The sequence below is a fragment of the Mobula hypostoma genome, chromosome 23, assembly GCF_963921235.1.
Source record: "Mobula hypostoma chromosome 23, sMobHyp1.1, whole genome shotgun sequence".
Classification (NCBI taxonomy): Eukaryota; Metazoa; Chordata; class Chondrichthyes; order Myliobatiformes; family Myliobatidae; genus Mobula; species Mobula hypostoma.
In genome coordinates this window covers 54,497,723-54,514,437 of record NC_086119.1, presented here as the reverse complement: position 1 = coordinate 54,514,437, position 16,715 = coordinate 54,497,723, and the positions used below count along the sequence as shown (strand labels likewise).

Below are 16,715 nucleotides of genomic sequence, written 5' to 3'. Positions count from 1 at the left end.
TTATATGGGATATAATGACAAAAATTACACTTCCTAAACTTTTTCTAATCCCAACTCTGACAAAAGTCCTACTCTAATTTAAGATTTTTCAGTACAAAATTGCTAAATGTTTCTGCATAATTAGTAAAATGTAGCTTTGTGTCTCAGTAGGCTGATTGTTTTCTGTGTCCCACGAACAGGCCAACGTCTGTTTGGAGAGACCATCCTTGGCCTGACACAAGGTTCTGTGTCTGATCTCCTGGCACGGCCCAAACCCTGGCACAAGCTGAGCCTGAAGGGAAGGGAGCCTTTTGTCCGTATGCAGCTCTGGCTCAATGACACAAGCAATGTTGAGAAGCTAATGGACATGAAGAGAATGGAAAAGAAAGGTAAATGAATCAACATCTTAAAATAAGTCTGAGCTAAAGTGAATGGATCCTTTGTTAAAGTATTAAGTGAAGACTTGAATATACACTTTGCAATCTGCATTGCTTTCATCTATGAATAACATTGTCTTTATTTTGTGGAACTATTTGTTAAATTGTATCTGAGTCCCTAAACTGTTAATTTTCAAAACAGGTAAAATCTGAGTAAAATGGGCCCAAATAGGAATATAGACTACTCAGGCAGAGGGTACACTTAATTACTGTAGTTATACACTGTTGCCCACCTTTTGCATATAACCAGGGACTTGCATTGTTACATGATGCTGCATACTATAAAGAGAACAGAGTAGAAAAGCAAATGCTAGATAGTTTCTTTTTTAAATATGAATATCTTAAATATGCCAAACTAATTTTATTGCTGATTTTTTATTCATTTGAAGTTTTTAAACATGAACTTAAAACAGCACAAGGATAAAGTTTTTTGTCAGGATTGTCATAGTCATACTGTACAGAAACAGACCCTTCAGCCCACCCTGTCTGTGACAACCATCAAGTCCCCATATATACTCTTTCCCAAAAGATACCTGTGGTCTTGTCAATGAAATGGCACAGCAGCTACTTCTCATGCCAATTGTATGTCCTCTTTGCAAACAGAGGCATTCAGTATTGGGTGTATTAAAGATGATCTTAGAGAATGGGTTTGAAATTAAACTCACATCTTACCTAGTGTTTCCATTGTTGGAAATTTTCAGTGTGTTGCAGTAGGACCACTTGTGCTTCTCGTCTGCTTTCAGAAAATGGTTGTATTTGAGACCCACTTATAAGCATTTTTTTGGGGGGGAATGTGCTTTTTAAGTCAGTGGATGGCTGTAATTCGTCTTTCACAGGTTAGAAAAAATTTCTAGTGAGGAGAAACATTTAATGTCTGCTTCCCAATGAGTTTAGAGGTGATGGAGTGCCACCTCCTGGATTGAGTTTGCTAACCATTTGCTCATAAAATAGCTCTTGGAAACTATCGGATATTCTGGCTACTGGGTAACAAAATACAAAAGGATAAACTTTACCAGTAATGGATTTGCTTGTAAAATAATTTGAGGAATAAATGCTGCTTTCATTTCAAAAGCACCAACTAGTAATACTGAGTGCTCATAGGAAAGTTTTTCGCTCATATGTGGTGCGGGGTTGTCAGCCACTCCTATTTTGCCCTTGGTGCTGTTGTCTTCTTCAGATCCTGCAGCTCTTGTAGTAGAGATGTTCCCACAGTATTCATAAACCAGCAGTGAAGAAAAGTTAACAAAATGTTCTCAAATCAGGATGATATAGGAATTGGAGTCAGCATTCTCATGCGTTCTGCCATTAGTGTGGATGTTACAAATTTGAGATGCCCTGCTGGAAATGTAATTAGATGCTATTGATGTTTTATTGCCTTGTTTTATTTTAGTTGTGGTCCGAGTGTTTCCCTTTCCATGCCAAATTTTGACGTTGAACTAAACAAATCCAGTCATATTGACTGGTGTCAGGAAAAAAAAAGCTGCTATCATAACATCATGACTGGTTTGCTATTGAAGGAAACTTGCTGCCCCCGCCTACCCTGATGTGCAGTGGATTCCATTCCATGTCTGTTCAGCTGCAAAAGGATTGTGCTTATTTAAGTTAGATCAACAAAACAGGAAGTTATTCAGCCCTTTAGATCAATAGATGTGCAGCAATCCCACTTATGCTACGTCCACACTACGCCGGATAATTTTGAAAACACCAGTTTTGAGTAAAAACGACAGGCGTACACACTAAGCGTTTTTCAAAATATCTCTGTCCACACTAACACGGATATTTGGGCGAATCTCCTCTACTGGGCATGCGCAGGACACACACAGAAAACAAGCGAAGAGGAAACGGTATACTTATACGCGTTTGTCCAGTTACAGAGTAGAAAAACTTAAAAGGACTGGTGCTTGGCTCTCGTGCAGGAGGACTTAAAACTAATAAAAAACAAATACTGGAGTGTATGGAGGAAACCGACAGGGAGTTCATGGACAGTATGACCCGGCTGACGACGAACATTGAAAAACTGACTAACTCTGTTGCATTAATAAAGCACCTTGTTAAATGTATAAAACATGTCTGCATCAGTGTTATCTTGTATTTCCGTACAATGTTACATTAGGCTGTTACACATCTATTGTCAGAGAAGTACTTGCATAAATAAGTAAACCACCCTCATACGAGCGAGGACAGAAAACGGGGCAAAGTGAGTATACTTATTTATTTAGTAAGCTATGGGTCAAAGTATTTGGTGAGTACATTTCTAACTCTTCTGGCTTCAGTCTCGTTGCCGTCTGTTCTGAAATTGTTAGGTTCTGCGAAGCGCAGAATCAAATATCGCTGTGATGATCGTACGCTCTAGTATCAATTGTTTGGCGACAATAAAGTAGTAATAATACTAAGAAGAAGAAGAAAACAATGAAATGCCGGGCTGCCGCCATCTGTTGCGACACGTCATGACAGCGGTTTTAAAAAGCTCCGGTTACCCCGTACACACTGCAACGGATATTAGGCGTTTTCAGATTTATTCACTCTGGAGACCGTTTCTGAAAATCTCCATTTTCAGGGGATGAAAACGCAGTTTTAGTGTGGACAGAGAGTCAAAACGAAGAGAAAAGGCTTTGTTTTCAAAATTATCCGGCGTAGTGTGGACATAGCCTAAGTCCCAACTTTTCCCTTTCTGTTCTTACTCCTGCAATATACACATTGCTGATGTCTGTGGCATTGGATTCAGTTTCTCAGTGTGTGATCTTTGACACAAAGTGAAATTGCAGTCACTCACATTTAAGAATTCTCATGTCAGGAAGTTTAGCAATGTTTCAAAGTGCAAAATAGGGAGTGGGGATCTTCTTACATGATTGTCGCATCAGAGGTAAACAGGGCTGTAAAGAAGGCTTTTGGCATCCTGGTATTCATAAATCAAAGTATTGAGTATAGGAATTGGGATGTTATGGGGAGGTTGTATAAGGCATTGGTGAGGCCAAATTTGGAGTATTGTGTACAGTTCTGGTCACCTAACTATAGGAAGGATATCAGTAAGATTGAAGGAGTGCAGAGAAGATTTACTAGGATGTTGCCAGGTCTTCAGGAGTTGAGTTACAGGGAAAGATTGAACAAGTTAGGATTTTATTCCTTGGCGTGTAGAAGAATGAGGGGAGATTTGATAGAGGTTTACAAAATTATGAGGGGTATAGACAGAGTAAATGTGAATAGGCTCTTTCCACTTAGATTAGGAGAGATAAATACGAGAGGACATGGCTTTAGGGTGAAAGGGGAAAGGTTTAGGGGGAACATTAGGGGGAAATTCTTCACTCAGAGAGTGGTGGGAGTGTGGAACAAGCTACCATCTGATGTGGTAAATGCGGGCTTACTCTTAAGTTTTAAGAATAAATTGGATAGGTACGTGGATGGGAGAGGTCTGGAGGGTTATGGACCCGATGCAGGTCAAATATATGTGTGTTCACACACTCATATACAAAATTCTGGAAGAACTCAGCAGGCCAGGTAGCATCTATGGGAAAAAAAGTACAACCGACGTTTCGAGCCAAAACCCTTCGGCAGGATAGCCCGAAACGTCGGCTGTACTTTTTATCCATAGATGCTGCCTGGCTTGCTGAGTTCCTCCAGCATTTTGTGTGTATTGCTGGGATTTGCGGCACCTGCAGCTTTGTGGTTTGATTACACTCGTGCGTGTGTGTGTATGTGTGTGTGTATATATATATATATATATATATATATATATATACACACACACAAATAATTGATTCAACTCATTGTAACGCTTCCAAGCGTTTTCTTGGCAAGAACAGGATATAGTGGAAGATCTGACCTACAAAAGTCCAACTTCACACAAATACTCTGGTACATTTTTTAAAACATTTTCTAAGACGGGAAAGCTAATTGCAGAAGTGCAAATGTATCCAGCAGTTATGAAATGGAAAGTAGTAGCTGGTTAAATCAAAGGACAATGAATCTTTAAAAAACATGTTTGACACTAAAATAGCTGGTGCCGTAGACAGTGAAATGCGTTATCAGGATTTGCAGAGGGATCTTGATCAGCTGAGTAAGTGGGTTGAGGAATGGTAAATGGGGATTAATTTAAATTATTGTAAGTTGTTGCATTTTGGGAAGTCAAGTTAAGACAGGACTTTCATGGTGAATGGTGTGGCCATGGGTAGTGTTGTAAATCAGAGGGAGCGAGAGGTATAAGTACATGAATCTCTGAAAGTTGTACCAAAGGTAGACAGGATGGTGAAGAACGTTTTGGGCACTTTGGACTTCATCAGTTAAGGCACTGAGTATAGAAATCGGGATGTTACGTTGTAATATGGGCCTGTTTATGTGTTGCCTGAGCATATGTTGGCAGCATGGCGCAGTGTTTCAAACAACCCTTTATAGTATCAGCTTGTACTATTGCCTGTAAGGAGTTTGTACATTCTCCCTGTGATCGTGTGGGTTTCCTCCAGGTGCTCCAATTTCCTCCCACAGTCCAAAAATTTACCAGTTGGTAGTTTAATAGGTCATTGTAAATTGTCCCATGATTAGGCCAGGATTAAATCAGGGGATTACTGGGCAGCGCAGCTTGAAGGGCTGGAAGGGCTGTACGTCAATCAATAAATAAATGTGACATACATCTAGGACCTGTAACCTCACCGTGACAACATTGTCTGTTTAAAACCACTGGTGCTGGTTCACAGCAGGAGACCCATTAGGTTACCCTGAATTCCGGCTAAATGGGACTCATTGGGCCAATTAAACGGCTGCCTCAATTAGCCAAAGTTTCATGGAAATAGTTAAAAAGGTGAAAGAAAGACAAACTGCTATTTAACTGATTCAAAAATTATATATTTAAATGAAACACAGAACAAGTTAGAACACTCAGTACTACCACAGTAGTATAAAATTGTGCATTAGTTATCAATGAAGGAATTTATCCAGTGTACGCTGCCACCACCTTTTGATTGTAAATGAACAAAATCAGTGCAGACATCTAGTGTTGATAATGGACTGCATTCATGCACTGTTTTCAGCGATTGTACCCTCCCAATCTTCATTTTTATTGTAACATTCAAGATGGTTGTCAATACCTTCAAGTTCTTCATAGTTTTTAACTTGTTGAAATGATTAAATCGTTTCAATTTCATTCCCAGCTGTTTTTAGCATCTCAAAGCCTGAATGCTTGTAAAAGCAGTGAACAAAACAGTTCCGAATTGTCTTACAGCTTATTTCTTGCAACTAATAGTGACATAAATCATTGCTTTTTGAACACAAACATGCAACTGACGCTATTTAAATCTGTTCACTCTGAGTTGCGGAGTTTAATGGCTACACGAGTGCATGCGACTGATGCTAGTTAGAAACTTCGGCAACAGTCTCGTGCACCAGTTGAGCAGCATAGTGCCCTAAATATACAAAGGGAATCCCTGCTATTTTCTTGATTAGTTTTTGTTCTTTACGAGTTGTACCAAGGAAGCAGCTGCCCCAATTACCCGATGGTCCAATTAACCAGAATTCACCATATGCCCAAGAGAGTGATTGTTCCCTTCCTGTATTTTTCTTCTACCTACACTGACTTAGTAGACAATCCTTCCATGACGTCCTCCCTTTCTGCAGCAATTAACCAAAAACCACTGTATTAGCTCTGGAAATTTACAGAACAATCTCTTTGGTTGACACTAGTGTGACAATACTGTATACAATGTAACTTCTTGAAGCTCACTGAAACCAGTCATTGGGCGTGGGATTTGCCAATTCTATACCATTGTAACTACACAGTAAAGGCAGTATTGAAATCATTCTTTTCTGACTTAGGTGTCTTAGGTTCTCAGGAGTGTAACCCTTGTGTAACCTGGGGACTGCCTGCATTTGTGGTTTAAGTTCTCAAAAGATGAGGGCCTTAGCAGCGCATCAGCATACTGCTGACTGTTGAAACAGTGAAATTGGCTGGCAGTCAGGAAAATAACTGCAGTCTCCCATGGAAGTACAGGAAGCTGAGGATTTTTGTTCTAAAATGAATGCAGAAGTTCTGAGTTGTTTGTGCCTACATTCTCAGTACCACCTGCTGCAGTTCTCATGTAGTCCAGTGCCGGAACACAAAAGTGAGTCCCAAATGGGAATCCATGATGCAGAGCCAATCCAGGTTGGAAGAATTAGTTGATTGAAGTGTGATTCTCTGTCTCTTGCATTTCATGTGATAAGCAGAAGTTTCTTCCACTGCCCTAGCATTCCAATACAACTTCTTGGAGGCATGGGTAACTCTCTCCCCCAAAGGTAGTTGCTACTGGCCGCAGATTCTATGCCCGCCAGCTTCAGCACCAACCGAGAGTTTAGCAGTGTAAATGAAGCAAATAGTTCATTATATTTTACAACCATGTATTCTATATAATTATAAGCTCAATTTACTCAAGGATATATGTAAAGATTACAAGCTTTATCATCCTGTTGTAATGGCACAGCTGTTAAATAACTGGACTGTAATCCAAAGACTCAAGTTCAGATCACTTCACAGCAACTGTGGAATTGAAATTTTTTTTAGAACCCAGAATAGCAACAACATAGTTTCAAAAGTGATGATGACGAAGGCGCTGATTATAATCATTTCTTCCTTGCTTCCATGAAGTACCACACTTTAACTCATGTTTTAGGAGATTTTGAACTCCTAAACCTGGCAGGGGGACGGGAACCAGTGTGATGGAGCTGAGGATGAGCCAGCTGGTTTACAAGCAGATGATGCAATATGAATGTACAGAAGGACAAGCCAATGACTGGGTACATCTGGCCCATCGAGTCTGCTCCGCCATTTAGTCATGGCTGATCCTTATTTCTATCTTCTCCTCAACCCCAGTTTCCGGCCTTTTCCCTGTAACCTTTGATGCCATGTTCAATCAAGAACCTATCAATCTCTGTCTTAAATACACCCAATGACCTGGCCTCCACAGCTGCATGTGGCAACAAATTCCACAAGTTCACCTCCCTTGGGCTCAAGAAATTTATCCACATCTCTGTTTTGAAAGGACATCCCTCTTATCCTAGACTCTCTCACCATGGGAAACATCCTTTACACATCTACTCTGTCTGGGCCTTTCAACATTCGAAAGGTTTCAATGAGATCCCCCCCCCCCTCCACCATCCTTCTGAATTCTAGCGAGTACAGAACCAGAGCCATCAAATATTCCTCGTATGATGACCCTTTCATTCCTGGAATCATCCTTGTGAACCTCCTCTGGACCCTCTCCAATGACAGCACATCTTTTCTAAGACGAGGGGCCCAAAACTGTTCACAATACTCAAGGTGAGGCCTCACCAGTGCCTTATAAAGCCTCAGCATCACATCCCTGCTCTTGTATTCTAGATCTCTTGAAATGAATGCTAACATGGCATTTGCCTTCCTCACCACCGACTCAACCTGCAAGTTAACCACAAGGACTCCCAAGTCCCTCTGCATCTCAGATTCTTGTATTTTCTCCCCATTTAGAAAATAGTCCTCACATTTATTTTCTACTACCGAAGTGCATGACCATGTATTTTCCAACATTGTATTTAATTTGCCACTTTCTTGCCCATTCTCCTAATCTGTCGAAGACCTTCTACATCCTACCTGTTTCCTCAACACTACCTGCCCCTCCACCAATCTTAGTATCATCTGAAAACTTGGCAACAAAGCCATCTATTCCATCATCTAAATCATTTATATATACAGCATAAAAAGAAGTGGTCCCAACACCGACCACTGAACCCTGCGGAACACCACTGGTCACTGGCAGCCAAGCATAAAAGGATCCTTTTATTCCCACTCACTGCCTCCTACCAATCAGCCAATGCTCTAATCATGTTAGTAACTTTCCTGTAATATTGGCTCCTAACTTGGTAAGCAGCCTCATGTATGGCACCTTGTGAAAGGACTTCTGAAAGTCCAAATACACAACATCCACTGCATCCCCTTTATCTATCCTACTTGTAATCTCCTCAAAGAATTCCAACAAGTTAGTCAAGCAGGATTTTCCCTGAAGGAAGCCATGCTGACTTTGTACTGTTACGTACTCCTCGGGTTCATATTTTCTGTGGACTCACTTTAAAATGTCGGGAGAATGAGACTGACTTTTGGACACTGTTCGAGCTGCTCCAGAGAGAGAGAGAGAGGTGAAGTTATTTGATGGACAATTGATGTTATGGTTTCTCTGCAGTTTGTTTTGAATATACAAGAACACACAGACACACATAGTTAGAGTCAAGCAACACACATCAAAGTTCCTGGTGAACGCAGCAGGCCAGGCAGCATCTCTAGGAAGAGGTACAGTCGACGTTTCGGGCCGAGACCCTTCCTAGAGATGCTGCCTGGCCTGCTGCATTCACCAGCAACTTCGAAGTGTGTTTCTTGAATTTCCAGCATCTGCAGAATTCCCCGTGTTTACGTAGTTAGAGTCAAGATGGATTCGGTCAATGGAAGACACCAGTGAGTCGGTGGTTGGTTTAAACTTCCAGTAGCCCAAAAAGGTGAGTTGAGATCGATCCTGAGTATTGATAAATGAATCTCACAAGTTTTCTGCAACTAGAACAAGTTTGCAGGAAGAGAAAAGAGGAGAGATAGGTTTGAAACAGAAGAAACCTAGTGATTAAGAGATCACTGTTTGGACTCTCTCTAAGTAGCCCATGAGGGTGAGTTTGTTTCCATTCGACTACGAAAGTGTGATTGTCACTTAGTTAATCCACAGGAGTGGGTTCTCTGGTGAGGAGAAAACCTTTGTGAATACCACATGTGTGTTTACCCTTTGTCTGGGTGTGGTAGTTCACTGAAGAACTACCCTGTGGCAAATCACTGTTGGAGTTATTTCGTATGTCGTGGAACTGGATAAGTGGCTATCACGTTGTGTGCTTGGGGTAACCTTGTGGAATCTACCGGTGTGTTGACCCTTGCCTGGGTGGTGGTTCCCTTGAAGAGAGTCCCCTTTGTTATAAGCTACTGTTGGTGATAATCCATACGCGGATTCCGTTTGAGTGTCCTGTGGCCACCACTCTGAGATGTCCCGTAGCTGAATTCAGGTGTGGTACCATTTGTGTTGAAAGGATATTCGTTGAAGATCACTGTCGGTGATATTTCGTGTGTGGAGTGGAACAACTTCAGAAAAACCTACTACTATTGTTGTCTTGTATTGCTGTCGTGGAATCTGTGGAATATTGACGTAATTGCATTCTCACAACATTCACCTTTGGATTAATTAACCTGTGTATCTGAACTGAACTTTTCTTACATACCATTGTAAAACTGTATCAATTACCCCCTAAGCTTGAAGAAGCTTGGGTTTTATATTTCCACACCTATATATGCATAAATTCTGCTAACCTGTTTGATTTATCTAGTCTTATATTACTGTATTGCATAGTTACTAATAAAAATAGCGTTAGTAAACTGCAAAAACAGACTCCAGAAGTGTTCCATTTCTGCTGGTTCTTTTAACCCGTTACAGGGTACGTAACAGTACCATCTTGTCCTGTGTCAGCAAGTACTCCATCACCTCATCCTTAACAATTGACTCTAACCACTGATGTCAGGCTATCTGGTCTATAATTTCCTTTCTGCTGCCTTCCTCCTTTCTTAAAGAGTGGAGTAACATTTGCAATTTTCCAGTCGTTCTTGCACCATGCCAGAGTCCAATGATTTTTGAAAGATCATTTCTAATGCCACCACTATCTCTAACCCCATAGGCGGCCTTAAGCATCTGGGGGCCCATTTCAAGAGTGAATGTGGGGCCCTACCCCTGCTTCCCAAAGAAAAAGAAAGAAAACAAGTGAATATTCAAGTTGGTTTGCATCAATAATGGTATAATTTCAGACTTAAGCATTGATGCATTATATGCACTTTCAGCATAATGGACAGACAGCGCAACATAATCCAAACAATTCTCTTAATTAAAAACTGTAACAATGACATTTTTTGCTTTGGAGTGAGAAACCTCGCCCTTTTCAGCAACTAGTCTGCATTGAATGGGAGTATGTGTTAGTTATCAGCTGACATAAGAACAGCTAAACAATTTCCCTCTAATTAAATTAATAACAAAAGCAATGTCATATTTAATGAAAATTCACACTTTATTTATTCAATGAACAGTGTCTGAAAGTTAACTACTGGAAGTTTACAACAAGCTGTGTCTCGCGCTCTTTCAGCACCACGGACAGCTCACGTAAGGCCTGGAGAGCAAACAGGAGGAGGGTGAGAGAGAGGGAGGGGACGCAAGCGGGAGAGAGAAATTACGATTTGTGGAAACGAGGCCTAATCGCCTATATGCATTTTGAGTGAAATACGTGGTTTATTATTATTTTAATTATAAACTTTATTTCTGCTAAAAATGTGTTAAAAGACTTACCACTAGAACTTCACCACCCTCCTGTGCTTGAGTGCTGAGAATGCTTTAATGAGCTGATCCTTGTCCAGCAATCTTGTTATTTCATGCTCAATTGATATCTGAGCAAGAGCTGACAGACGCTCCTGGAGCAAGGTTGTCCTCAGATGCGTTTTGATGAGCTTTAGCCTCGAAAAACTTCTCTCTCCACTCGCTACAGTCACAGGCACTGTCAGCATGAGTCTTAGAGCAATGGTGAGGTTAGGACACAGTTCAACCAGATTGTTGCTGTAAATGTAGCTCAGAATCTGTAGGCCAGTGGTTTCTTTTGCAGGCACGGCACTGACAGCAGCCGACACCTCAAGCAAAAGGTCCTCAGCGTCCACAACACCAAGTGTCCTCTCCATGTTTACGCAGCTGTCTTTCAGTGTGCGACTTTGGGTGGCTTTTTTCATTTCCTCTCTTCCATAAATGAAGCCAAACAGACTGTAAAATGACTCCATCAGCTTGAAGCGCTCACTAATGCCTGTGATGGCAGAGTCCACTAGTAGAAGGAAAACTTCCCTCTCGTACCGTTCCTCGGGTGTCACTGTCAGGGAAGGATCTGCACTTTGGGACTCGTACTAGAAATGACGTTTTGGTTTTCTGATTCGTGCAGTAGGAAAGACCATTGGAATCCCTATCTCTTCAGCTATGTCTCCGGCATTTGTTTGGGTGGATGAAAGGCCATTCTCTCTGTATTCCTTGAGAAATTTCAGAACATATTCCACCTCGCGCTGTAGCACATCGATTCCCACTTGTGGGCTCTGAAGCAGCTAGCTGACACGATTCATCTTGTGTAAAACGTTGTACCAGATGATAACAGTCAGCAGGAATTTCCATGACATGATCTCCTGTTCTAGGCCTCTGGCTGCAGATGTGGTTTCACTGTCACCTTTCTGTGCGGCATGATCAATCAGGGACAGGAGCGCATTGCCAACACCGGGAAGCTGGTAGCGCAGAACTTTCACACTTTCCACGCGGCATTCCCATCGCGTGTTGGATATGGCCTTGAGGGTCATCTGTGGCACGTTCTCCTTGACAAGCTCCCATCTCTGTGTCAATGAGCTGAATAATGTGTATAGACGTTGCAGCACCCCAAAGAAGCTCACAGACTCCACTGCTGATTTTGCAGCGTCGACAATGACCAGGTTTAGGCTGTGGCTGGCGCATGGCATGAACAGTGCTTTTCTTGTTAATATCTTGCACCCTCCTATTTTTGCCCTGCATATTGCTCCCGTTATCATATGCCTGCCCCCTGCATTTTGAGATATCTAATCCTAACTTCCATACACGTTAAGAAAACGTCGGTTAGGCCTGCACCGCATTTACTTGGCATGTGACAATGCGCAGTGTCACAGAGAGCTGCTCTATGTGTGCAGCGTCAGTGGTGCAGTCCATTATCACCGAGTAGTAACGTGATTGTTTTACTCTCTCTGTTATCGCTTCCAGTGTCTTGTCTCCGATAAGTGTGATGAACTCATTTTCTATGGTTTTCCCCATGTAGTGGTCAGCACTCTCTTTTTTCTCTGCCTGTCTGACATGCTCGCTCATCACTGGGTCGAACTCGGCAAGCAGCTCCACCGGACCTAGAAAGTTCCCATTATTTGGTTCATGTAGGGTGGAATTGTGGCCATGGAAAGCAAGGTTTCGTTCTGCAAGGTGACAGACTATGGCAATGAACCTCTTCATGGCATCATTCCAGTGTTTTTTTTCCAGCATTTGCATTTCTTGGTACATGCTGTCAACGGCACTGTGCGTTCTTAAGTGCGTTTCCAGCTCACGCCAGCTATCCATGTTGGCAGAGGTGAGCATTTGACTTCTCATGATCCTGGAGTGTGAAAGTGAGTCGCTCCCACACTCTGAATCCTCCGCAAGTGAGACTGTGATTTCGCTTGCCAAATAGGGTACAGCAGAAACAGAAGATTGAATCAGATGATTCTGAGTACACTAACCATGACCTATGAATAGTTTCTCCATTTTTCATCTTCATAAGATATCTGTCCTTGGTAAAACGACGGCGTGATTGGCTCTGTGGGAAGTTAATGTCCCCTAACTGAACAGGACCTCTGCTAACAATGTCAATCCGTTGGTCACTGGTAATATGCGTTGGCCAACATGCCGGATCGGTCTCTGTGAATGTTAGTGGGGTTTTCTCTCTGTCTGGTGTGCTGGCGGAGGCATCTCCCTCACCTGTCTCAGTTGTAGGACTGTCATCATGCTGTGGTGCTTGTTCATCAAACAAAGTTTGGTCATCATTATCACCATCTGTTTGAGTAGAATTGTTCATCTCATTTTCATTGCTCTGATTATCAACATCTCCTGTACCGCTCACACTGTCACTCGGCACTGAAGCCCCATGCTGTGACAATGGTGCAGCAGCAACTGCAGTCGGGGGGCCTTTTACAGATGATGGATCAAAGAAAGATGTCACTTTTGGGAGACTGTTTACACGTTTTGTTTTGTTGTCTAATATTTTCCATTTTTCAGCACCGCTAGGATAGGAGCGTTTCATTTTCCTCTCATTGAAAAGTAGCCTTCTTTGCTAGGAGCAATGTTTACAAGTGAAGTAAATATTTTAATGTATTTTCTCAGATGTCAGTCAGTGAGCGCCCACTGGTGGTTCAGCTGGCAATAGCAGGAGAATATTGTGGCGTCTGGGAGCTGTGCATTAAATTTTTGCATGTCAGTCGGGGGCCCCTGGGAGGGCGGGGCCTGTTTCAGTTGAAATGGGTGAAACATAGCTAAGGCTGCCTATGTCTAACCCTATTTCTTTCAGAACCCTTGGGTGCAGTTCATCTGGTCCGGGTGACTTATGTGCCTTTAGGTCTTTCAACTTTTTAAGCAGCTCCTCTCTTGTAATGCTAACTGCACCCACTTCTCTTCCATCACATACTACAGCATCAAGTGTACCACTAGTTTCTTCCACAGTGAAGATTGATGCAAAATACTCATTTAGTTCATCAGCCATCTCCTTGTTCCCCGTAATTATTTCTCCTGCCTCATTTTCTAGTAGTCCTATATCCACTGTCATTTCTCTTTTATTTTTAACATACCTGAAAAAACTTTTACTATCCACTTTGATATTATTTGTTAGCTTGCTTTCATATTTCATCTTTTCCCTTCTAGTTGCTCTGTGTAGGTTTTTTAAAACTTTCCAATCTTCTGTCTTCCCACTAATTTTTGCTTTGTTGTATGCCCTTCCTTTTGTTTTACAATAGCTTTGACTTCCCTTGTCAACCACAGTAGTACTATTTTGCCATTTGAATACTTCTTCATTTTTGGAATACACGTCCTGCACCTTCCTCATCTTTCCCAATATGCAAGGAATTGGGAAAATCAGATTGGTGTCCATAAGCCCATTAGACATAGGAGCAGAATTAGGCCATTCAGTCTATCGGGTCTCCTCCGCCTTTCCAGCATGGCTGATGCCGGATCCCACTCAACCCCATATAGCCTTCTCGCCATATCCTTTGATGCCTTGATCAATCAGGAAACAATCAACTTCTGACTTAAATATACACACAAACTTGGCCTCCGCCGCAGTCTGTGGCAGAGCGTTCTACAGATTTACTACTCTCTGGAAAATAATATTCATCCTTCCCTCTTCTAATAGCTCACCCCTCAATTTTAAGGCTGTACCCTCTAGTTCTGGAAACCTGCACCAGAGGAAACATCCTCTTCACATCCATCTTAGAAACATAGAAACAAAGAAAACCTACAGCACAATTCAGGCCCTTTGGCCCACAAAGCTGTGCCGAACATGTCCTTGCTATAGAAATTACCTAGGGTTACCCATAGCCCTTTATTTTTCTAACCTCCATGTACCTATTCATGAGTCTCTTAAAAGACCCTATCATATCCGGCTCCACCACCCCATTCCACGCACTCACTACTCTCTGCGTAAAAATCTTACCCCTGACATCTCCTCTATACCTACTTCCAAGCACCGTAAAACTGTGCCCTTTCGTGCTAGCCATTTCAGCCCTGGGAAAAAGCCTCTGACTCTCCGCATGATCAATGCCTCTCGTCATCTTATACATCTCTATCAGGTCACCTCTCATCCAAGGAGAAAAGGCCGAGTTCACTCAACCTATTCTCATAAGGAATGCTCCTCAATCCAGGCAACATCCTTGTAAATCTCCTCTGCACCCTATCTATAGTTTCCACGTCCTTCCTGTAGTGAGGCGACCAGAACTGAGCACAGTACTCCAGGTGGACTCTGACCAGGGTACTATATAGCTGCAACATTACCTCTCGGCTCCTAAACTCTATCCCACGGTTGATGAAGGCCAATGCACCGTATGCCTTCTTAACCACACAGTCAACTTGCGCAGGGTCTTTGAGTGTCCTATGGACTCGGACCCCAAGATCCCTCTGACCCTCCATACTGCCAAGCGTCTTACCATTAATGCTATATTCTGCCATCATATTTGACCTAACAAAATTAACCACTTCACACTTATCTGGGTTGAACTCCATCTGCCACTTCTCAACCCAGTTTTGCATCCTATCAATGTCCTGCTGTAACCTCCGACAGCCCTCCACACTATCCATAGCATCCCCAACCTTTGTGTTATCAGCAAATATACTAACCCATCCCTCCACTTCCTCATCCAGGTCATTCATAAAAATCACAAAGAGTCAGGGTCCCAGAACAGATCCCTGAGGCACACCACTGGTGACCGACCTCCATGCGGAATATGACGCGTCTACAACCACTCTTTGCCTTCTGTGGGCAAGCCAGTCCTGGGTCCACAAAGCAATGTCCCCTTGGATCCTAGACCTCCTTACTTTCTGAATAAGTCTTGCATGGGGTATCTTATCAAATGCCTTGTGAAATCCATATGCACTACTACTGCTCTAAAATCCTTATCTAGTCCTTTCGATATTTGGTAGGTTTCAATGAGATCCCCCCCCCCCCCGCATTCTTCTAAATTCCAGTGAACACAGGTCCAAAGCTGCCAATGTTCCTCATATGTTAGCCCCGTCATTCCTGGAAATCATTCTTGTGAACCTCCTTTGAACTCTCCAATGACAACACATCCTTTCTGAGATTTGGGGCCCAAAGCTGTTCACAATATCCCAAGTGCCGCCTGACTAGTGTCTTATAAATCCTCAGCATTATCTCCCTCCTTTTATATTCTATTCCCCTTGAAATAAATGCCAACGTTACATTTGCCTTCTTCACCACAGACTCAACATGTAAATTAACCTTCTGGAAGTCTTGCACGAGGACTCCTAAGGCCCTCTGATGTGTGAACCTTCTCCCCATTTAGATAATAATCCACACTATTGTTCCTTTCACCAAGATACATTTGGATTGCAAGAGAGGGAATTCATTGAAAGCCTATGAGAGGCTTTAGAGCAGCTTGTGCTCGAGCCTCCTAGGGGAAAGACTATCTTAGATTGGATTTTGTTAGTCAGCTTAATGTAAAGGAACCCTTAGTAGGCAGCTATCATAATATGGTTGAATTCATACTGCAACTTGAGAGGGAGAAGCATATGTCACATGTGTCCGTATCACAATGGAATAAAGGGAATTACAGAAATGAGGAGGAGCTTGGCCAGGTAGATTGGAGGAGGATATTGGTGGGTGTATGGCAGAGCAGAGGTGACTGAAGTTTCTGGGAATAGTTCACAAAGGGAAGGATAGGTATGTCCCCTAGAAGAAGTAGTTCTCAAACAGCAGGGCTAGGTAACTGTGGCTCACAAGGGAAGTGCATATAAGGTTGCAAAAGTGAGTGGGAAGTTGGATGATTGGGAATCTTTTAAAATTCAACAAAAGGCAACTAAAAAAGCTATAAGAAGGCAAGAGATGAAATATGAGGGCAAGCTAGCTGATAGTATAAAGCAAAATATAAAAGGTTTTTTCAGAGATATAAAGAATAAATCAAAGGTCTTAGGTGGATAAGTCACCTGGACCAGAGGG

General features: G+C 42.3%; 1 protein-coding gene across 6 annotated transcripts in view; it reads left to right on the top strand.

Annotated features, from left to right (window-relative positions):
* Nucleotides 1-16,715, top strand: part of LOC134336925 (protein CASP-like) — a 621,546-nt gene that overhangs the window by 491,083 nt on the left and 113,748 nt on the right. For 4 of the 6 annotated variants that reach the window (XM_063031579.1, XM_063031574.1, XM_063031575.1 and 1 more), the window contains one exon: nucleotides 180-368. The exons of the other annotated variants lie outside the window; for them this stretch is intronic. In XM_063031579.1, coding sequence (XP_062887649.1) covers nucleotides 180-368 — 189 coding nt within the window. The remainder of the gene's footprint in view (nucleotides 1-179; nucleotides 369-16,715) is intronic. 6 annotated transcript variants of the gene reach the window in all.